The 24,024-nt window shown below is 37.9% G+C and overlaps 1 protein-coding gene and 1 long non-coding RNA gene across 3 annotated transcripts; one reads left to right on the forward strand and one right to left on the reverse strand.

Annotated features, from left to right (window-relative positions):
• Positions 1–187: 187 nt before the first annotated feature.
• Positions 188–9,620, reverse strand: BRD7 (bromodomain containing 7). 2 transcript variants are annotated; one of them, XM_053449563.1, is made up of 16 exons: positions 9,522–9,620; positions 8,481–8,683; positions 7,705–7,834; positions 6,884–6,938; positions 6,450–6,594; positions 6,209–6,319; positions 5,346–5,527; positions 5,028–5,157; positions 4,579–4,654; positions 4,269–4,370; positions 3,571–3,706; positions 2,314–2,425; positions 2,084–2,204; positions 1,486–1,629; positions 510–653; positions 188–333 (listed from the first exon to the last, which is right to left on the reverse strand). In XM_053449563.1, exons 1-16 carry the CDS (start codon positions 9,586–9,588, stop codon positions 272–274), a joined length of 1,920 nt encoding a protein of 639 aa, XP_053305538.1. In that variant the 5' UTR covers positions 9,589–9,620; the 3' UTR covers positions 188–271. The 2 variants fall into 2 exon arrangements, with proteins under 2 accessions (XP_053305538.1, XP_053305537.1); XM_053449562.1 differs by having other exon boundaries at positions 9,396–9,620.
• Positions 583–1,669, forward strand: LOC128467852 (uncharacterized). The gene is made up of 2 exons (XR_008345761.1): positions 583–672; positions 1,458–1,669. It is a non-coding gene; the product is annotated as an uncharacterized LOC128467852 (long non-coding RNA).
• Positions 9,621–24,024: the final 14,404 nt, after the last annotated feature.

Below are 24,024 nucleotides of genomic sequence, written 5' to 3' on the forward strand. Positions count from 1 at the left end.
TAAGAATGTGGGGATCTCATATTCGGAATGAGACAAGGACCTGTCTCATATGTTAAAAAGCATCTTACCTCCAAAAAGAGACATTTTGGATGCAAATATACCGTTATTTCACATTCGCATTGAGTCCAAGAGAAAGCTTGGAAAGATTCTGCATTTGGTTTCTTTGCAAGAAAAACAACACTTTGGGTTTATGAAAAACACAATCCTCTGGTTTATTGTCATTAAAAGATTTTTTCGTATATTCATTTACAAGTCACGGGGTTGCATTTGTCTACGCTGAGACTGGTTGGCATTCTTTTCGGTTTCTAGGGAATGTTTCATTTTCTTGTGTATCTGTTAAGAATACAGAGGCGGGGGTAAATGACAAGACGGAGATTTACATTACACTCTAAAAAGCCTGGTTTTACACACTGCTACCTCTGGAAGCGTGCAGATTCATGGGCTACTGCAAAAATTACCATTTAAAGGGGCCACTGGTCCATTTGCTTTCCATAAAGAAGGGAACATACCTGTTGTCAAATCCATCATGGAGTCTTCTGCTCCCGAGAGAAGGTCAGAGATCCCCATAGCTTTCCGGATACCTGCAACGCTCACAATATCTCCTGGTTGCACTTGCTGTGCCAGTTCTTTCAGGTTCTCGTTTACGCGATCCGCTACAAGTAAAAGCCAAGAGTAAGTATCCTGCCTCAACGTCTAACATGAGTATGCTTGCAATTCTGTGGACCCATTTTAACAAGACAACCTTAATTATTGCAATTTTTAAATTACATTAAATTTGTGAGTATTTTAGTATTTCAGCTTCCGGTCTGCCATGCTCTGCTGTATCTTGAGCTACTTTCCTTGTCCTGTTTTTGTTGTCCTCTCTGGCAATTCCTGGCTCTCCAAAACCTACAACCGCAACTCCCATCACGCTTAGTTAGAGAATAACAGGACTTGCAGTTTACAGCTAGTGGAATGCCAGAAATATGGCATTTCACCATAAGGATAGTTTTAGTCCACAACAACAGCAACCTTGTATTTGTTGCCAGTATCTCATTACTGACTGCAAGACAGCACACCTTAGGGTCTATTCATTAAAGCAAGAGTTGATAGGTGAGTTTAGGTTTCAATTACTTGTCTTCACAATACCTTATGAAAAGCCAACTTCTGTATAATGCACAGTGAAATCAGTGAGATTTATCCACTCCTTACCCAATGCATTATACTTCTTGCTGGAGAAGCATGTTAACGTTGGCCCCAACTCTTTGCAAAATGTTCCTTTAGCAAATAAACCCCATTGTCTTAAACTAGCTGCCTCTATATATAGATGCCAGAGGGATAACAGAGCACCCAACACACCCTGTTCTTCTGTATCATAGACCACACGAAATACATGTATGTATGATCACAGATGTTACAGTAGAACCATATTTAAAAGGCTGACCAATCTGTGTGGTTTCACCAGCATCTACATTTAGTTTCAGGAAGAGCTGATGCCTGACATACCAAGCTGTGTTTCCCGGGCAGACGGGGCAAGAAGGCAGACTGTGTTTGGAGGAGGTTTGGTGCTTAGCCTTTCGCTCTGTACTTCCTGGAGTTCTCTGAGAAGACCGGTGGTTTCATCAAGCTTCTTTTGGAACCGTTCTGCTTCTGCAATGTTTAAAGTTAAATAATAAATATACATAATTCCTACTTGTTGACTCCAGTCTCTGTTTTACTTGAGCATGCTGTACCTTTACATTGATCATTTTACATTTAACACATGAAAAAGGAAAAACGGGATAATGTAATGAAGTGCGTACAGCTCTACTTTACACAAGGAACGGCCATGCAGCGGAAAGACAATACAAAATATTAAACTTGAAACACGTTGTATAGTATAAGATGTATTAACAATTTAAATGAGTTTTTTATAGCATAAACCTTGGTGTAAATACGGAGAAAAATAACTTTAGAAGTGATCAAATTATGTTTTTTATTTATCTATAGCTGATTTGCTCCTGATAAACAATATATTTATTCATATTGAGGCAGGAATATTAACAAAAGCAAATTGTACTCTAAACTCAGATGTCACTTTTTTTGATGAGATGAGATGCCTTACCTACTGAGTCAAAGGTCTCGTCAAACAGTCCCAGACCAAAGACAGATTTCAAATACGCAAACTGGTCAGAGGTACTGATACAGTCTGGCGTGGCTGAACAATCACTGGCTCCTGCGTCCGCCTTTGGAAACAAACATATTGCTGAAGACCGTTGCAGATGTATCCCAAAACTCAAGTTAAAATGATTGTTATACCAGATAATTAAACATGTAGCCATAGTATTTAGTTACCATGTCTTGCTCTCTCTGTACTCTGGAATATTCTCCATCGGTGAATGCATCAAGAATGCAGTCCGCCATCCCATATGGTGGGTCCTGAGTGTTCTCCAAAAACTCCTGGATGCTACGAATATGCAAAGAGTTTAGAATTGTTCAGACACTGATGAACACCATTACATAGTTTTTCATGCTAAGGTTAGTACTCTTACAATAAAGTGGGCTCACATTATTGTTGATTACAAGCTATTGAAGGACGAGGTCTCCATTAATACACCAATTAAAAGCTGTCTCTTATCCCAGCGCTGTATTCTAAACTGTTATGATTGGACGTGACCAGCAAACAAAGACATAATGTCTTTATACAGTTACACCCACAAGGGTCAACGTAAGAAATCAATAGCTACCCGCAGACATTATCTACTCGGTATCCTATTAATTTTGTTAAATATAAATTATTAGTATTATATTCAGCTGACATGGGGATTAAGTGGAGGTAGGCACACATTCATGCTATTACTTACAACCCAACAGAGATTAATTCATTTCATGGGGGAAAAAAAACATGAAAACTAAATATAAGTGTGACCATTAACTACACCAGGGGTAGCAAGGTGCATATCTGACATAAAGCTATCCACCAGCTGCAATAAATATTTTCATTCCGAGTAGACCGTCTGACATTTCTTTTGTTAAGTAAAAGAAAACTCCCTTTACTGAATTATTTAGGCAACGCCTGCTGGTTTCCTTCCACCCGGGCAAAATGACCTTTTGATTTGAGTAATGATGCACACCCATCTATAGGTGGGAGCCAACTGATGTGACCCAACAAAAACAGGAATCCCAGCTGAGCACAGAGGAAACTGGCTAACACGATCCTAGCAGATTTCATTTAAACTATTAGTAATTTACTCTGACCAGCTAGGAGATAATGATGTATGCTGGCGGAACAATAAAAAATAAACCTACATTTGTGTAGGTCTTATGCCCAAAGAAAAATCAGTTTATCTGCAGACCGGGAGATCTTCGTTGTAGGAAGTCATGTGACAGTCGGGAAGTATCCACTACAAATCTCACGTTTCCACATTATCACATGACTGCCTACAAAGCCAACCTCCAGGTTCATACCCCCTTCCAAGAAAAAAATAACATTTATTCCCTTTTAGACTCTGGAAAAGAGAACAAATGGTGTCTAGCCTTCAAATGAATGAGCCTTCTGCTCCAGTGAGTTTATAGGTCAGGGAAATTTCATAAGAAGTAATGTTGTCCTACCTGAAAGATCCCTGAAGACTGGATTCATCTCCATAGGTCGAGTAAATCAGATCAGAGTCATCTTTGCTTACATTTGCAAATGTTGAGTCATAACATGGAGCGTAGGAGGAGAACGGTCCGTAATTCAAGTACAGAACTAAGGACAAATAAGACATTTTATACAACGACCACGGATCTACTTGAACAATGATTCTAAAATTGTCACACTTTCCATTTTTAACATTAAAGAAAATGTATATAGTGGTAAAAATTGAGTCATTAATCAAAAGGTGACACCTTTTAACGGAACATTACAAAAATGATGAAGAGTCGCATAAGTTTCCGGGAGCTTCAGATGGAATAGCCAGAGTTTCTTCTTTTCCTGCTCCCTGCCAGTTAACATGCTGTCACAGAATCAGAGTCATCTGCTGGTCCTTTTAGATTTTGCAAACGTCTAACTGGCAGGAAGCCGGATAAAAAAAAAACCAAAACCCCTTTACTGTTCCAAGGATGGATCTCTGATGTGCCGTAACATACACTTCAACACACAACGTGCAGAGAAAAAAGGATGAAGTGGGAGATATGCAGCAGGGAGGGCCCTTTGAGGTGCAGGGCTCTCTGCCACAATACAATGATTACTCTGTCCAAACATTATGTAGGATTGAGACAAGTGCAACATAAGCTTAACATGCCTTAATAAAAACTTAAGTCTCACTAACCTGGAGTCACCTTGTTACGTTTATCTTCTTTGAAACCTTGCAGTGAATTAACTCCAGACTGAAGCCGGCCCGCTGCGGGACCAAGGATGGCAGAACCAGGTTCTGTATAAATATGAAGCGTTTTTTAGCAAGATGATGCCAAAATGCTAGTATAACAGAGAAATTATTATTATTTTAGCAGCAGAGCAGGTGTACAATGTGACCTGACCAGATATCTGGTCCCACTACTGCACAGTACAATGTCAGACCGGTTACTCAATATTACAGACCCATATCCAGCGAAAGAGCAAGTATTTTACTAGCAGCATACCTCCAGGATATAACTCCCCAGGATTAAGCAGGGCTAGTGTTGTTGTGCCGTCAGCTTTCCTCCTTTCAAACTCGACCTGCAACATTTTTAATGAAGGCTAAATCATAGATATTCATAATATGCACCAGGATCTATATAGTTAACACTTTTACTAAACTCAGTTTGCAGGGGAATGGATGTGAATTTTACTATTTCCGATCATTGCCTTCACCACAGATTACAAAGAGACAATCCTGGCAAATTTCTTCTGCAACAACGGCATTGGCCCTCCGTAATGTATAAATTACTTTTGTGAGATCTACTCAATGTAATATTACTGATCCAACAAGCCTAATAAGTACATTTTAATCCTGTGATCATGTTCCTTTTGAACGAAAGATTGGAAAAGGTATATGTGCAACGTCAAACACACTGCACCCATTGACAGCAAGGAAGAGGGGTCTTCTCACCTGGCTGCTTATCTGTCTCTTTGATAATTTGCCGAGTGAGTCTTTAATTATCTGATCGATCTCCTCCTGCTCCTTTTCAGATGCGACTTCACCGACTTTCTGTTTGTCCTCTAGCTGATCTTTATCCTTCCTGTGAAAGAGTCAATAATCAGACCATACAAGCTCAAATAAAAACAAAGTGTGGATAACCAGTGTAACTAAAACGAAATGGACTGTATACTAAAGGTTTTAATGCTGCTATAAAATACATGCTATACAAAGAATTTGAAGGTTTTTGTCTAAGCATAATGTTAGTCAGATAACATTAATAATGGTTACCTTTTCACATCCCTGCTTGGACTTCTGAGAGCTGTTACTTCACACGTGTCCATTGACTCTTCATTTGTATCTTCTTCTACCTTCTCTCCGTTCCCCAGCAAATCTGTCTTTTCTTTATCTTTCCCATCGTTCTGAAGGTCAGCCATAAACTCGATGCTCTGCTTTAGACTCTGAATTCTCTCCTAAAAGTATATTAAGATATAAAGGATAAAAGGCAATTAATGTTAGCCTGTAGTATCTCTGTTGCTGCTTTGGATCCAAAAAGCTAAAAAGATCCAAACAATGAATAGGAAATGTCTGGCCTCCAAAATGACAAAACTCCATCAACATTATGTATTTTAATGTAATAACTCCCCTTCCAATTCATTGAGTGATAAATGAAGCAACACATCATTAGGCAGCTGGCCTGGGCCCGCTCTACCCCCTAGGCAGTCGGCGTCTGCCTTCTCTTCTACCTAAACACACTACCTGTGCCACCTGTGCCCCTTACGTCTAATAGGGGGCCGAAAACAGCCTAGCTGTTTTATTTTTGCTCCCAAACACTTACACATTAATTTACCCATTGAGAAAAATCAGCGCTGCCATAAATTGCTAGCAAACAGCCGAGCATTTTATAAAGTTAAAGCATTGCAGAAAAGCTATGTCTTACATATATCAAGAGTTTTGCATTGTAATCTTTCAGGTCAAAAGGACACCCCATGCTGTACTGATCCAACATGCAGTAGAAGACACATACTAATGAGAATCGAAGTGGTCTTTTTATATCACATTTCCAGTTACCTTACAGTTAAAAGAATCTGATGTGACAGGAAGATGTTTTATAATTATTTGATTAGGAACACAAACTGTGATTGACATTTTACCTGACTGAGGATTTTCATGCCAGAGTTAAGCAGCTTCTTGGCAGCTTTGTGATATATCGTCCCAGGCTTGTTGTAAATCATGGCATTGTGGCATATCTGCTTGAAGTTTTCCTGTAAAAATCCGTGCATTAGTTATTTGTTAAAAAGAATCCAGATTAATAACACATTACAGAGCAGCAAGATGTCAGAACACTTTAATACCTTCTTAAAGTCAAAGAGACCTTTGCAGACTTTGTTTTACCTTAAGCTCTTCTAGTGATTCATATTCCTTATTCCTGATCTTCTCTTTCATTGTGCTGAAATCCATTGGATTCTTTATAATCATGGAGTAACCAGGAGCAATAAAGTCGGTGACAGGGAAAGAGAAGAAGTTGCTAGGATCCTTCCTATGGATGTAAAAGCACAGATAATTGATGTGACTGCACTCTGATCACATATACACTACATTAAGATATCTTTAGTGACTCTCAGTATATGCGTCTATATTCCTGTGTGGCTATATCCTTCTGTGAACGCCAACAGAGATGTAATATTCAAAAACAGAAAAAGGTTAAAGGGGATGTCATATGAGGACAAAACAATAGCACACCATGCATTATAAAATATTTTGGTCCATATTATATATAGAATGCAGAATGCATTTGTCACCTCATTATAGCGCACGATAGTACTCACCTTTGTAGTTGTCTTACTAGCTGATTCAAAGCTTCTTGAAGTGGAGTTTGCTCTTCTAAAAAGAATGAAAAAGTTATTGTTACTTATATACATCAAATCTGTATTTATAGTTTCTGGTCTTCCATGGCATAGGTAACTGATCAGAGCATAGGAACATTTGAAGAACATGTGATCCTAATCCACTGTTTAAAACGTGGTCCATTACACAAATAATCCATTGGTTGCTATGGTGACTTGCCCAAGTACCCAACTTGGACCAGACGAGTTTACGTCTAAACTTCTAAAAAACCCATCAAAGTAAGCTGGGCCGATATTTTTCCAAAAAGGAAAAGAGCAATATAGCCAGATAGAGGCCCGCATACCAGAAGAGCCCCCAGTTGGTAGGAAGTCTCGGTAATATCTTCAGAAGAATATAACTGATGTTACCTAAAGCGCTGGTACCCACATTAATACTCTTTTTTTCCATATATCTGCCCCAATTTTAACTGCATAAGACAGACCCTTTCAGTGAATGTGTAACTGGGCATTGTCAGTACGAGCACACGATGATAAACTACTTTTACAAGACTACCATACCTGCCTGCATTATCATTCTAATAAAAAGATAAAGATGCACTCTCTTTATTAGCACAGACATCTCTTAATACTCGTCACTGGCCTCACACACAGCACTGGAGTCATTTTTTGTCTCCAACTTTTGTAGATATGAATAGAGTTTACTATACTGGAGTTATACTAGCATGAATAAAAACAGAGAATTAAGGCTACACCAGCTACTGTTAAGATTATTTTTTATTTTAATGAAGCCCCCGTCTTCTTACCTTCTGGCTTTGACAGGGAGGATTCTGGACCAGATCCTGCTGCTATATCTGGTCTCAGTGGAGAATGGTTATCTTGTTCTTTGTCAGCATCATTTGCCTGTTGATTTCGATCTTTCTTCTTTTTATCATCCTGGAATCAAAGATGGTTAAAAAGGCAAAAACTTGTTTCTTAGAAATACACTGCAAAACTAAAGTTGATTTCAATGCAGAAACAAAATATACGCAGACTTTTTCTGGTGGCATTTCATTTGCTAAAGAGGGGAGAAGTGATACGCTGTCCTCCAGCCCGCAAAGAAAAAAAATTGAATTATTTCACTAAATTACCAAAGCAGCAAAAACTGCTGGCTTTCATTAGCAATTGAATAATAATGTAAACCAAAGGTACTTTCACAAGCTAATTTTTTCATCACCGACGTAGGACTATAGCTTTAAGGAAATCTAACACTATGTGCATACATAGTACAATCTCTGCATTCTGAGATGAACACAGACGCAGGAATAAAGGTAAAATTGAGACAGCGCTGGGTGGCTCTATATGCAAATGACTCATGTCAAATAAAATTATTTTTCATGAATCACATGATGATAAAGAGGTGGCGCAAGAAGCTTAATATTCTGTTCTGTATTATCTCATACTTCACAGCAATAGGAACAGAATCAGAACACTTCTTTCCTTGACATATACATTCGCACTTATTTATAACATAACGTTGATCACTTTCATAAACAAAAGATAAACAGTTTCAAAACACAGCAAAGCCCAATGGCAAACACACCTTTTTCTTCTTCTTTTCCTCACTTGGATTTACATCCTTTTCCCCTTTCTTTTTCTTCTTTTTCTTTTTCTCCTTGTGTTTTTCATGGTCAGATTTATCCTCCTGGAAGCCCTGGGGGAGAGCTGCGGCACGAGCAGTGGACAGTTCCTTCACCTCTCCGGTTCCCACTTTCAGAACAAGTTTTAGTGGCTTTTCCACATATTCTAGTTGAGGGAAATAAAGGAATTTTATGAAAACTGATCTCAGACTCCAGCTTCTATAACATAATAATATATATATGAATCTCTATGAATTGTCACAATCCGTGTGTGCGTGTGTATATATATATATATATATATATATATATATATATACACACACACGGATTGTGACAATTCATAGAGATCAATGGTAGTATTTAATGTGTGCGTGTGTGTATATATATATATATATACGTATGACAGAAGAACAAGAGATTAGGACTATGAGTTGAAAGCTGATGATAATAATCATCATAAAAAGAAGCTACTAACAACAAATTCTATCTTCAATATTATTTATTGATTTATATAGCACCATCATATTCTGTAGTGCTGTACAGTAAGTAACACAGTAGTGCATCAATGTACTTCACATATAACATCTATTTCCATGAGGTCAGAAGACACGTTTATTCATACATATAATCTTTGGTTTACATTAATACATTAATAATAATAGATAAGAATATGGCTGCAGACAAACTCCATTGCAGGGGGAATAGGGAAGTGAATTAAGACGCATAGAGCCCATTCAATCGCATACTGTATAGCCTACATGCGGAGGTCATTATGTAGTTTACAGTGTGTATACAGCACGGCCCATGGTACATAATAAACGGGGAGCGTACACACTACGTCAGTAATGAGTATACGGCGAATACGTAAAACGTCTCACCGGCTCCCCGCACGTCTGTTTTTGCCTCATATCCGTGTTTATCCCCTTTGTGTTTCTTGTGTTTTTTGCCCATTTCAGCCGCCGGTCGCTTCAAATTACGTTTCCCCGTTGCGGTAATGACGTCACCTCTCCGCGCCGTCCGCTTTCTTTGTTGTTGTTGTTGCGGGTAGCGGGCGGATGGTACTACGGGCATGCGCACTGGGGTAAGACTCGGCTCTCAGGCCAGCTCGCTCGGTGTGGACACGCAGAGCACCACCTCGCGGCCGGAGTACTACGTTGCACTGTTAACAACAATCATAATTTCATAATAATAAAATAATAACAAAAAACAATAACAATAATAATAATAATAATAGAAAGAAGAAGCAGCAGCAAAGCTACAGGTCATCAGGGGTGAAACTTTAAAGCAAAAGTAACCATCTCTTGTAAAAAATAATAATCACTAGTAGTTCTGCCTTATGACTAATTATTTAGTGTTTTTTATAAAGGCGTCGCAAACACACAGTGGCGTCAATACCTAAAATCAGGCTAATAGTATAAATAAAACTACCAGCCTTTACACATCTAGATTCCATACTGCTGCATAGGATGTGGAGGTTAATTTAGTCTCAGCTTACTTTGCATTAAAAAATATAAATATATATATATTTATAAATTATATGTGCTACATTTTATGGGGTGATTTTGCACCTTTATATTTACAGAAAAAGAAAGAAAGTGCAGCATATCTTTCCAAGCATTCTTTAATTTCATAGAGGGACAGTTTACTGAAATCAACAGGAGCATTTCTGCGCATGCACAGTGTCCGCCAAGCCAGCGCTGAAGCTAGGGTTGGGGAAAGGGGCAAATGCATATGCGGGATTCTGCAGCAGGGGAGCATCATTACAATTATTACATTTTTTTCTAATTATCCTCTATGTATACCACTGGGTCGCAGAGTGTCGCTCCCTCAATGCCTGCATGCTGAGTCTGAGTGCAGAGATATGATATCATTTCCCGGTGCTTAGACATTGGCAGTGTGTGGGGACAGCGGGTGAGCAGAAGAGCTGCTGGTCACTGGACAAAAACATAGTTATGTTGTGCGTGTAAGTATGTTACCGTGTTTTTAAGTATGTTACTGTGCGAGTGTGTTTGTGTGAATGTTATGTTACTGTGTAAATATGTTACTGTGTGTGTTTAAGTATGTTTCTGTGTGTGTATGTAAGTGTGTTTGTGTGAATGTTATTATGTTACTGTGTGTGTTAGTGTGTACATATTTTACTGTGTGTGTGTTTAATTATGTTAGCATGGGTGTGTTTGTTACTGTGTGTGCTTGAATTTTACTGTGTATGTAGAAGGACCCTGGGAGCCCCCAATGTAAGTATTGCAGAGGGGCCAAAGTATTTTCTGTTACACCACTATATCGAAGATTCTGCAAGGTGGGTACCACAAAAATGTAAAGGGACCACATGGACATTATTTGCATTAAAGTGCATATCGTGGCTGGAGTGTCCCTTTAGAGTGGAGCATGCCCATGTTTTTACATGACAAGTTCAGTTTATGTGTATTATTGAAACCAATGGTTTTGATTCACCTTTTTGCTTCTTCATTAACCCCTTCGCGACACTTTACGTGACAGGCATGCTATTGAAATACATACACTCAAATACAACAATATATGTGTGTGTTTGTAAGCTTGTGTGTGTGTATGGGCAGGTGTGTGTAAGAGCAGAGTAGGTATTTGTGTGTTTGGAAGCTGGTGTGTGTATGTGCATATGTGAAAAGGCAGGGGTGTGTAAGGGCAGTGTATGTGTATATGTGTGTTTATGGGCAAGTATGTGTAAAGGCATTGTGTGTGGACAGTCATGTATAAGGTCAGTGTATGTGTATATGCATGTTTATGGGCTGGTGTGTGTAAAGGCAGTGTATGTGTATATGTGTGTTTATGGGCAGGTGTGTGTAAAGGCAGTGTATGTGTATATGTGTGTTTATGGGCAGGTGTGTGTGTAAGGGCAGTGTATGTGTATATGCATGTTAATGGGCAGGTGTGTGTACAGGTAGCATGTATGGACAGGTGTGTGTAAGAGCAGTGTATGTGTATATGCGTGTTTATGGGCAGGTATGTGTAAAGGCAGTTTATATGGACAGTCGTGTGTAAGGGCAGTGTATATGTCTGTTAATGGGCAGTTGTGTGTAAGGGCAGTGTATGTGTGTGTGTTTATGGGCAGGTGTGTGTAAAGGCAGTGTATGTGAATATATGTGTTTATGGGCAGGTGTGTGTAAAGGCAGTGTGTAAGGGCAGTGTAAATTAAATAGCCTCTGTAAAAAAATAGCTAGGGGGCACAATTTTCCATTCTTGCCTCGTGCGCAAAAGGAGCTAGCTACGGCTCTGTTAGAAAAGGATTAACAAATGCTATCTTTGCTCAGCATTGTTGCTGCAATGACTTGATATCATGGGATTCAGCAACATCGAAAAAATATACCAGGGCCAGAAACAGTAAAAAAGTTTGTGTGGATACAGTAAATGAGAATGAATAAAATTACAGCTAAACACAAACACAGCAGATCTTTTAAAACCAGTCATTGTCATAAAGGTACAATTTCCCAAAAATAGTCCCGCCATGAAGGAGTTAAAGCTGCACAGATAGCCGCAGCCACCAAACTCTCCTCGGGTTCACGAAGAAAGCATTTCTGCGAGATAGTAAAAGTGATGTTTAGTTAGGATGAAATTCCAAATGTCACTGCCACTTAATTCTGTTGGGCTAAAGAGTTTCTGCATGAATGTTTGATAGAACAAGATTGTAACCCTCTGAAAGGGACCACGTCAAGATGAATAAACTGACATTTTCCAAAATGTGCCCAAATTGCTTTAATGTGATTAAATCTGGCAGATTATTCATCACTTATTGAAATAGTGTCCACTGACTCGTGTTAATCTGGTCACTACATTTTCCAGTGGAATTTTACTTGAGGTTCGTGACTGATCTGTTTTGCTGGAGGTATAAGCTTTAAATATCATTACTCCATCTCTAATGAAAATATTAGAAATATTTAAACATATGGTACTGTAATCAACTTTTTACTTTATTTCTCATAGAAAAACTCATGGCATCCTTCTAGTACGATGCCTTTTTATCTAACATAGGCTTTGTGAGAGATTTTATGAGAGCCCTAACAGGTGAAAACATGTTTTAAGTAGTGGAAGTGTGCATTAGGCATAGTGCTAAGGTAGATGACACTCCAGCCATCATATGCACTTTAATGCATAGAGTAACTGCATGGTCCCTTTACATTTTCATGGCGTTCATACCTCGACCCTTCTTCAGGGGAAGGGACTTTACAATGGACGGGGTTATCCACACATGGGTGAGGCTAGTCCAAAACACTTTAAATTTGTATGAGGCAAGAGGGAGAATAGAGTGGTGATGTGGTGATAGAGTGCATGTGTATAAACGCTGCTTCCACGACCCAGAGATTGGACTGGAGAAGTGGTGTCTCAACCGAGGAGGTCCTAGGTATGGTGGTGTTCCTTTTCCAAATGCATGCCCATCTTTTTTGCCTGCACGCGATGTGTTCAGCAAAACACAACTCCCTGTACATAATATACTTACCTCCAGTCAACTCCAGCACTGTCTTGGCAAATGTTGTGGGCGAGGGTCTGTTCAGACCCCTGTGTGCATGAGCTGCAAGCGCTCCCATTAATTTCAATGGGATCTCTTTCCTAGAACTGATCTAGAATCATTTGAGCATGAAGTAGGAGGAAGGCAGCTAAAGCACCAGAGCTGCAGCTCCCACCTCAGGCAATTGTTTAATACGTTAATAAGCATTCTTCTTTAGTAAGGTGTCAGGAACATTAAATTACCTCCTTAACTCTATTTTAAACAAACTTAACTCTTGGTATTTATGGTATAACAGGCCACTTACTGGCTTATCCTTTATCCCAAATCCTACATTTTAAAATGATGTACAGTAAATGTACCCATGTGATTGTGTTTACACAATAAAATAAAAAATTGGTAAATATAACTCCCCATTAATTTATCTGACCGGATTGCTGTTTAGGCTGCCAAATGCTGTCACCAATCTCAGCTTCCATAAAGTTAACTTTTATGCTATGTAATGTCACAACAATTACACTTATTCAACGTAAAGCTGTGACGGTAAGAGTTCCTTTTAAATATATATCTCAAAACATCTCTTTATTACAGTCACTAGGGGGCACACTATTCCATACTTCTCACTATTTTCATTAATTGTCGCATTGTACCTTGCAGTATAATTACAGGCAATGTAGTGAATCCACCATTATCATATACAATTAACAAAACAATGTTTATAGAAATCATATTAACTATTTCTAGGCAGATAATTTTAATGGCAACAGTTTGCTACTGAAATATGTAAGATATGCATACAAGAAAGCAAGGAATCGGCGCACAACCAGCAAATGCTTCTTAAAAGCTCAAAACATAAACATAGGATTCAGTCACACTATATGACCATATATTGCTTAGCCCTCCACATCAAAGCCAACATTGGCATTCAATTATTTATCCAGAACCTCTTTGGTGTTAGTTGGTATGTTACAATAGTCAGAAGGATTCTCATGATGTTTCTTGTCTTCTTTTGGATCACTGATGTAGCTACTGGTGGAACACACAAATACAAGAGATTCTAATTTTATCTGACTTCATCTAATATTATCTTGCACTACTTTTCAGAAGATGATGCCTTTGGATGGGGCTGTCAACTCTCAACACAGATGAGGAGGGAAAACACATACATAGGCAATCTATCTGCCCAAAACATCTGCCAAACAGCAAGTGAAGCGTTCAACACATACACAGGACACCACACAATGAACACAGAATGGATCCAGTCTACAACTCAATGCTGCATGAAGCTCTTAATTACTCAAGACAGCCTGCTGGCTCATATCTGAAGTTATGAAAAATGTCTCTATTTATTTCAAGCATAATCATTGTGTTTGCATATAAACAGGACATTTTCAAATTATCTTGTCAATTAGAATTTTGGGTCACAATGTTCTAAGGTTTTATTACAATTCAGCTTTTTGCCCCATTAACTAACTTTTAGTGTAAATAAATCATGTAATTTCAAGTACATGTTTTAGTAGAATGGAAAAAGAATGGTCTTAGGGTGTAAGCTAGTCACACAGAGCTGGACAACACTCAAATGTTTGGTGGATGTGCAGTCAGATTCTAGTGAGATGTTGAAAGCATCACCAGTTGCTCTTGCAAGCATAAACGTGGCTTTGTATAGATCATTCTTCTAGACTGAGGAAGCCACTTAAATTCCAAGAACACCCTCCAATCAAGGCTAAGCTGTTATAGACCTTTGACCCTATGTTCATTGCCTGATTTCTCCTATGCTTTTTTTTGAACTATGGACTTCTGTGACCCTGGCTCATGACTTTGGATAGTTCTGGGTCATGCTATGTACTGTTGCTTTGTCTCTACTACCTTTAGATTTCATAGATTGTGATGACCATACTGTTTGCTAGAAATTTGGTACCAAATTACACTTCCTGGCCTTCAAGTCCCATGTAGGTGAAATTGAAAGCCAAGGTGATTTTGTTGTTGGTCAACAACAAAGCCTGGTCCTTCTGAACAGTCCAATCACAGACATGCCCACTTAAACCAAATTATTATTAATATTATCTTTTATTTATATAGCGCCAACAATTTACGCAGCGCTTAATACAATACATATATTCAAGGGGTATGACAAGACGAGAATTGACAGACTAAGATAAACCGATACATTAGGTGGAGAGAGTCCTGCTCGCAAGCTTACAATCTTGATTATGAAACATATGCTAAGAAAGAAGTATATAAATTATTATTCATATATTCTACACGTATACAACATATAGTCTTTACTATACCATTTCTTTCTGCTGTTTATTTTTAAAGCTGGAACCACATCTGGAGTACATGTCTGTTACTCTGTTCTCCTCTCTTCTGGGCAATATCATTCACACAGCGTGGTACTGTGCTATATCTGGACTGATCTGGTTTGGCACCAGTGTGATACATTGTATACCCATGCACAAAACTCTAAACAGATAACATTAGTTTGGGCAACATATAAGAGCTTCAGAAACAAGAAAAATGGATATTCTAGTGGCAGAATGTGATTCTTGTTCTAATATGTATTACAGTCCATCTGGCAATAGTACAGTATAGCCCACATATTTATTTATTCTATCATTCTTCTAACACATAAGCCTTTAGAAAATTGCTTATCTGTTTACCAAATATTAAAGGTTTTGGGATATTTCCAAAAATAGGAGTAACAGAAAATGTTTCTGATTTGTCCTATAAATAATAACAAACGTCTAGTTTGTGTAAAAAAAATATGGAATGCGTCCACATGCTAACCTATTTCTTAGAAAGAAGAAAAGGTAAAACAATATTTTTCATATTTGTATATGTATATTTGTACCTTTTCATGTGCACAAAAAAAAGCTGTTTACATTTTTTCGATCTATTTGATGTTGCCAGATGGGTACTTTTTTTGAACATTTTTGGCATTGTGTCATGAGAGCTAGAATAGAAATGAGAGAAACTGTTTCTAATTATATAACATAGTGGTGTGGAGCCAAATTTCCAGTCCTTTATATAGGACAATATTATGATATCTCCATTTTACAATAGAACATAAGATGAGCCTTTTGTTACCATAGAAGGAACACAAGAGAAAAGTAATGCTGTATACCAGGCTTAGACTGGCTATCTGACAAACCAGGTAAATGCCCAGTAGGCTGGTGACTGATGGTGCCACACACTTACCTTTGATGCTGTTCGAGTGGCAAATTGTGCCCTTCAATTTTCAGCCACCAGTTGTGAGCCGCAAGTTGTGAGCATTTTGCAGCATTGCTTGTGCCCTTGCATGCCCACCCAGTAGCTCCAAGTACTTCATTCAGCGGTCGCTGGCCTTAAAGTGCCAAAACGCACAGTGACAAGGGTGTAAATCAGTGTTGAAAATCATCAGATAATCATAATTAATCTCAATAATTTAAGAGTTAATGAAAAAAATGTTGTTCTAAAATTCATGTTGTAAAGAAAAATCAATTCGTTTTTTCAACTAGTCAAAATATCCATATTAAAAGCAAACTGCTTAACGATGAACTGTTAAGGTGCTTGAAAAAAATCAATTTAAAATACTTGCTAGTGTCTTTATGGAAGATTAATGTCCACGCTTTTAAGAGCCCTATTTCATTTTTTTTAAAGCATATCTCCTGCACTTGCTAATAATAATCCGTGTCATGCATCCACAGTACCATTGCAATTAGTGAAAGAATGCTTTTTGACCCAAAATGCTCTCTGTTATTCTGTTTGCTTCTTTAAAAAAAATGAAAAGAGATCGTGTACTCAAGATAAAGGTGGGGAATGTTGTAATTTGGTCTTTAGATATGTTTTAAGAAACATAAAGCTTTAAAAAACCTTAATAGCTGTGGATATGTGAAATTATTTTTTCAGGTGAAGCATTCATTTTGTCTGAATACTATTCCCAAAATATTGTTTCATCATAATTATAGAACTTTGTATGAGACGGCATGCCATCACATTTGGACATATTATAAGACCACTTCTTAACTATAAATTGTAACACATTGTTCTAGGCTAGCAACTAGTGAAGACTTTGATCTTCAGCAGAACTTGATAAGGACAAGGCTTATAACTTATTTGCTGCAAGTTCCCATGGAGTTCAGATGAACTCTGTGCTTCTACATTGATGTTGAACTTGACCTGGATCAAACTCTCAAGAGACCCTGCAGAGTTCAAATACTTAGTCCAGGGGAGTTAACATTGAATCCACTTTCCATCGGTTTTGTAGTTTCATCCAACAATTATACTACTGGATATGAATGCACTAAATTTGATTTTAGTGACTATGTAGACCCTTTGAGTGATTTGTTTGATGTTTTTAAGTTTACATTTGAAATGAAGCTCGTTATGTCATGACACTAACACAAATCTGCCAACCTGCCAAATTTTGTCACTACCATTCCTAATTGAAGGTAGTTCTATAGACTGTGTGAAATATATCAATAGTTTTCCCTTTTGATTGAGAAAGAAAATGATCAATGAGGGATGAAACAGAGACACTTTCAGTTAAAGAGAATAAATAAATAGCTTTGAAGTACTTTGTTTCTGGTGACCCTCTCATAGTGATGGGGATATAAGCTGCAGTGGCAGTGGCAGATACAGTCAAATTGGTCTTGACCAATATATATGTTTGGGATAGCAAAATGCCTATCCAATGAATGTTAAAACTCCCTCATTGCATTAGCCTCTACTATTGTTAGGAGGCGATTCTTCTTATCTACCACCCTTCTTAACAATGTATTCTTAACAATACACCTGCTTTATCTTGCTTCTTACTAGAGTAGACATAACACTCATTTTGTCCAGGACACATGTGGTCGGCAACATGTGAAACTGTATGTATCTTGGAAAAGATGGCTGAAACAGCAACCTTTCTGCGGAAAGGCATTTGTTTTTCATTTGTAGTTTAGTCTAAAAGGTGTTATTTTTATGATGCTTTTCCCTCACCTAAAACTGTTACAAAATTAGCAAAATATCTTGTTATAAAGCAGGAGGATCTCCAGCTGTTGCTTAGCTTTGTCTCGTGAGATAATCTTATCCAGGTTTGAGCAGATGACATGAGGTCCAGGAATAGGAGAAGCTTTACCTGATGCCTCCCCCTGCTTTGTATTTCACACAATAAATGCTACCCTGGTATTTGTTGATGTGACAAATGAGAACAACTAGCTAGGAAACTCAAAATATTATCAAACCATGTATAAAATCATTAGCACCTTACAACAGCATTATATATATGATTGAATGTTTATTAACTATTTCTGTTGCAGATTATGTATATAAATAATGTAAACTACAACATTTAGACCACTTCATTACATTTGATTCATTTATAAGCTGCTGTTATCTATGTGTATATAAAGTGCATTGCAAGAATGTAAAGGTAACATTGATGCATCAGTACCTTTTTTGCTTGTGTGTAGAAGCCATTCACATCTTTATAAAGAGCTATAATGGCAAGGAGTCCTTACCTCAGATGAGGAGTCCAAATGCAGGAAGAGACACTGCACACCCGTACAAATGTAAAAACTCTCTCAGTTGGGTGATGATAGAAACACCAGCTGAGAAGGTGAATCTATGCATGAGGGCAACAAATAGTCCAGAGGTGAAGTACAGAAAGGAAATCCAGAGACGAGGTAAGACTGACGCAAAGGGTCAAAGGCAGGTAGCGTAGATTCAAATTTACCATCTGCTATCTACAATAAAGAAATAAGAGAAGAATAAACAAAGGCTTAGAAGTATGAAAAAGTCCAGTAGTCATGTACCATTGTTTTGTGTCTTTATGGTTAGTTACTGATCAGCTAATTTTTGACGCTTTCTATTCTACAAGTCTAAACATATAGTTAACTTCTTTAGGGGACAGCCTAGGGTTAGTGGCCCTAGGTACACTCCAACACGCTCATGCTAACATCACTCACTGGCACCCACCCATACACACATGCTAACACTAAACTAGCTACTGCCACATACTAACACACTAGCACACTCATTATAACACATATAAACACACATTCACTATAACACATTTTATGTGACCACTGAGTGTTTTGGTTACTTGTGCCTTAGCCCACCCCTTGAACCCCTTATTGTCCAGAGAGAAGGACAATCTCTTAAGCCATGGTTCCCCAGAGGTTTCCCCCAGAGGTTCCCCCAGGGGTTTTTCCTCTCTCGAGTGCTGAAGGGTGACCAGAAGTAGCTGTCACTACGGCATACTGGTCTAAATATCAATCTTAGAATAAATAAATATTAATTAAACAAACTAAGTCCTTACTAAATTACTATTTTTCTTGTGTATTTTTTGTGTAACATTAATTCCCTGCTTAATAATGCACACTTTAAATCAAATGCATTTGTGTTAAATACCAGTTACTACAGATAATGTTATTTAATCAGTAATCTGAGAATTCACTCTTTATTCAACAATAACACACTTATGCATCTCCTAGGAATATGAAAATGGTGATTAACAGGATCCTAAGAACCTACAGGAGATCATTGGAAAGTAGCAAAAAAACACCTCACTTATATATGGGGTGATTTATTTTTTTATCTTTATAAATTAAAGATTAGTTTTTATTGTATTTGCTCTTAAGTGTTCCTTGTTCAATCTTATAATATATCAATATGGGGCTTGGTTCTGAAAGGTCACATTTTTGTAAGTGTGCAGTCAAACAAGGAAGGGAAAGAAAAACAAGTACATATAAAATAAAATTGCAGCAGCTTCATAGACGGTAGAGCAGAAATTTATAGATATCTGTCATTAATCATTAGCCACATAATGAGCAACTGCTGAAAAATTGTCTCTAAGTATGGGACAAGTATACAATTGTGGTACTGCATCACCTTGTGCCTATTAGAGATGTTAAATGTAGCAATCCAGTAAGTGTTTGCTTAGGTAAAATGCTGTAAGCAAAACACTTGCAATCAATTCAATATACAGGAGAGAGCTGAAGCTTTCCAGGGATACCTGTGACTCCAACTTCTTTCAAACAGATATAATAAGCCATTGCTCACCACCAAGAGATGTAAATGTAACTTCTTTATTTGTGTTCCATATTCAAAGTGATCCATGCCCGGTGCACCAGAACTGACCAGAAGCATGCTTACCCCTGCTTTAGGCCAGCCATGACACAGCACGTACCTGCCCAGCACCTTCATCAAGTCAAAAGATCTGACATTTCTACCTTTCTGAAAATGTCTTCTTTTTGCATTTGATGTTAGGATGTGCTGACTACAGAGTTCCACATAGATTTGTATTAAGAATGACAAAAGGCATTTTTTCCCTAAATTATCAAGTTCATCTTTAATATAACAAAGCCTTCTAGAGTAAAATATAAAAATAAAAGTTGTGTGAAGTTTTTGGGCCCTAAATGGATGTTTGGTTTCGTTTGGTTTGCTTATCATGTGTCCCCCTCTGCTTTTTGCTCTGTTAGCGCCACATGCATATTTCCTATGCTTCTGATGACTCTGGCTTGTTGATTGCTACTAGCTGTTATTGTAATTGCTTTCTCTGAGAAAGTTTGGGCTTAGCAGTGGGGAGGATCTCTTTCATTATGCGTAATATATACACGAGGCAGGCAGCAGACAAGAAATTCTAGTTTCTTAATGTTCCAGATGTTTAACCCCATCGTTTCCTGAACCCCAAAATAAAACCATTTTCTGTGTACGTTTTGTTAACCTTAAATCTCAAAATATGTATAACCGGGCAATACCGATCTTGATGGATGCTCCTATAGATACTGACACCGATCCAATATACAGAGCATAAAAATGGTGGTTAAGATAGAATAACATGTGAAATGAATCAATATGTTTTCCAAGCAATGCTCATATATACTGAGTAGACATACATTTTTACCTGTTATCCACAGTTGTATCCTTAAAGTTTATATGTGCTAGGTGTCTCACTTGAAATATGGCACCCAACTCCCACAACTCATACTCTGCTAAATATGTGGTTAGGAAGTGGTGCAAATTATTGGATGGAGTTGTTCCTGTTTGATAGGGGCATTACTACTGCGCCCCCAGTAGGATATCAGCATATCCATGTAAAGGAGTAACAAATAAAGATGATATCTCTATTAACACTTCAATTTCTGTAGGGTTAACATGGCAGGTGTTTGCTAGATCGTTCAGGCAAAATGTTAAACTGTTTAATGTACAACAATGAGAAGTCTCCGTGGTGACAAATAGCGGTTTTGTGTTCGCTATAGCTGACTTCTTACTCTGACATCTAATAATACAGCAAAGATATAACTCCAATCAGTCCCCAGTGCGATTGGATAGGTGTTCTTCTAACTTCTGACGGAACACATAAAAGACAAAATCCAAATCAACAAATCTGCTAGCCGGCCATTGAGTCTTTGAAGAAAGTGTTTCAATCACTTTATTTTGTCTTCATGTCAGTTTGCCAGATGGCTCAGCTCTTTCTAAGGTCCCTTTACCAATGGGGGTTACACAGAGATGTTGAAGCTTCAAAGGTGCTTTTTAATCTTCAGGAACATCACAGGAGCTGAGAAAGTGCCTATCTCCCTGAAGACTTTCCTACAAAAGAGTCCATGCAGGTCCTATAATGAAAGCCAGATAAAGGGAGACGGAAAAGAGTGTGTGTGGAAGATGCGGAGGAGGGGAAAGGCCAGAGGCTCCCACTTTTCCTTTTTTCTTATCAGATTTTTTTGTTGCAGAGAAAATCATATTTCAAATCTGGATTGTACTGAAATGTTTAAAACTTTCACAAAGTGCATGCAGTTTGTGGGACATTTTCAAAAAGGGGAGAATCAAATAGAAGCCTGAATATTAATGCCATATTTTTATTATTAATATTATTGCAGAATGACATGCAATGTGATGTTCCGACCTTTATAAAGAATCATGGAGCTGACTTTGGAATTTAAATGCTGAGTTGTATTTTCTAACCGTCTTAGAATTTATTTTGATGCTGTGCCTTTACAGAACATATGGGATAATTTACAATCAGTGTGGCCGTTTGCCCAAACATATGTTGTATGGCATTAGAAGGATGGGTTAGCTGACTGTACTTTATTTATAATTCTACCTGCGCTGGAAAGCAAGCTTTCACAAAATGCATAAGAAACCTCTCCCTCGTAATCATTGCCACTCACTGAAATTGGCTTCTTAAATGGCCATTATGTGACCAGTGCCATGCAGCCAAAATAAGAATTACAATAAAAGAGACACCTGCTTCACATGATGTCACAGTGTGGCTCTAGCCATATTATGTGATGTCATGCTATGCCCAACCACACCTGTGTCATGCATACGCCTTGCCTGGTTTGGGGTATTTACCAGTGGTTTTGGAGTCATGGGTGCTGCGTAGGGCCCTGCAGTTCATATTTGTATAACCCAAATGCACTGATAGAGGAAGTTGCATACTGAGATATACCTTGATCTGTTGGTACAACTATGACACATTCATGGAGATGCACTGTCTATACCAATAGTCCTTGTTGGCCCTTTGGCAGTACCGTCACACTAGCATTGATTATGTCTCAAACTGCTGACTTTCCTAAACCGATGTCATAAAATGTGGTCAACTGAATATGCTTGAAAGAGGTGAAGCTTGGGTGTAGTGAGAGTGTGGTGCATGTTGGTGTCCCAATGAAGAAGTATTTACATTACATTTACTCAATTCAAACAAAGTATCCATAACACCTTCCCATCATTTTACAATGAAATCATTACCCACTAATTTTGTGCTATATATATATATATATATATATAGTGATTTCTTTTGGCTGTTCACAGGTTACGTATATTTTATAGCACCTCAATAGAACGTCTCTCAGGGTTTTTTGAACTTACCTCGGTTCAATAATCAGATTGATAGATCAAAAAGTAAAATACAGAGAAACATCCTCTGTCCTCTGCCTTCTTATCTTCAATGCACCTTTGAAAACTGCTCTCCTTCTTTTATCTCTGAAGCATAAATGGCTTGTAATTGTTCTTTCTTAATTACATTTCCCGTTCAAGAAAGGACAAAATAGGGATCACATAATAGCATCTTGTTAAGTAATTCTCTCCAATTTAAAAGGTTCAATGCCTCTTCTGTCCAAACATTATTAATGACCCCTATGTTTAAGCGGTTAGGCGCCACAAGTGCGTGATAAGTATGTATATATTTCCTATATTTTAGCAGTGTCAACATATGTTTCAATGTGGTAGAGGGTACATAATATACAGGAAGGAGTACAATAATGTAGGTGTTTTCACCTTCTGAGAATAAACAATCTAGGAAAAACTACGAAGGGCAATCATCAAATATCCCACAAGGACCAGTACATACACGAGCCATTGGTACTAAACCCCAGACCAGGTTGGAGGATATACCCACTCCTATACATTACCAGGAGAGGACGAGCTGATTAATTTAAAGGGCTAAGCAATATACTGGTTTCCTCAACCTTGGCAAACACCTACTCAATGCACTCCAGCCAAGGTTCAAGGCACATTCAATAAAAAGTATTGCACAGAAGGGCCATACAAGATCAAAAAAAGGACTAGTCTTTATATAGATGTGAGATTACGTACTCTATAAACTCTAATATATATATATAATTGTGGAGCACCATTGTCAAATCCGAGCAGTCCTCCCCTACACCTAGGCGAAATTGTAATATTTAATAAGTCAAAAATATCATTCACTCCCTGTGAAATATTACTCTTGGGATTCAACACCTCATAACGTTTTTGTAATCTAATTTTCTGAGAAGCGGAAGAGTAGATTTACTATTATCCAATGAACATCAAATGCTTGCCAATAAAGATAATAATTTGCAACATACACGTGGGATACAGTCTCTCAGCAATCACAGTTTTGCCCCCAACTCGCTTTTACTTTTCTTATATACCCATTATCTTGGGTACTTGGCATGACCTTGATAATGTCACTCAATGTTGTTTACGTGAAAGACACCTGCAAAAAACCTGCAAGACCTTCAAGACACTAAGCACAAAGCTTAAATATAGTTAACCGTTGTACTAATTTGGCTGTAGCTAAC

Source organism: Spea bombifrons, chromosome 10 (genome assembly GCF_027358695.1).
Source record: "Spea bombifrons isolate aSpeBom1 chromosome 10, aSpeBom1.2.pri, whole genome shotgun sequence".
Taxonomy (NCBI): Eukaryota; Metazoa; Chordata; class Amphibia; order Anura; family Pelobatidae; genus Spea; species Spea bombifrons.

What these genes read in the sequence shown, in the direction of transcription:
- BRD7 (XM_053449562.1), bottom strand. Translation starts at nt 9,588, where the DNA reads ATGCCCGTAGTACCATCCGCCCGCTACCCGCAACAACAACAACAAAGA. An exon ending in CTCCCTGTCAAAGCCAGAAG is followed by an intron (nt 6,939 to 7,704) that starts GTAAGAAGACGG and finishes CATTCTTTTTAG; the next exon opens with AAGAGCAAACTCCACTTCAA. An exon ending in AGTCTTCAGGGATCTTTCAG is followed by an intron (nt 2,426 to 3,570) that starts GTAGGACAACAT and finishes GCATATTCGTAG; the next exon opens with CATCCAGGAGTTTTTGGAGA.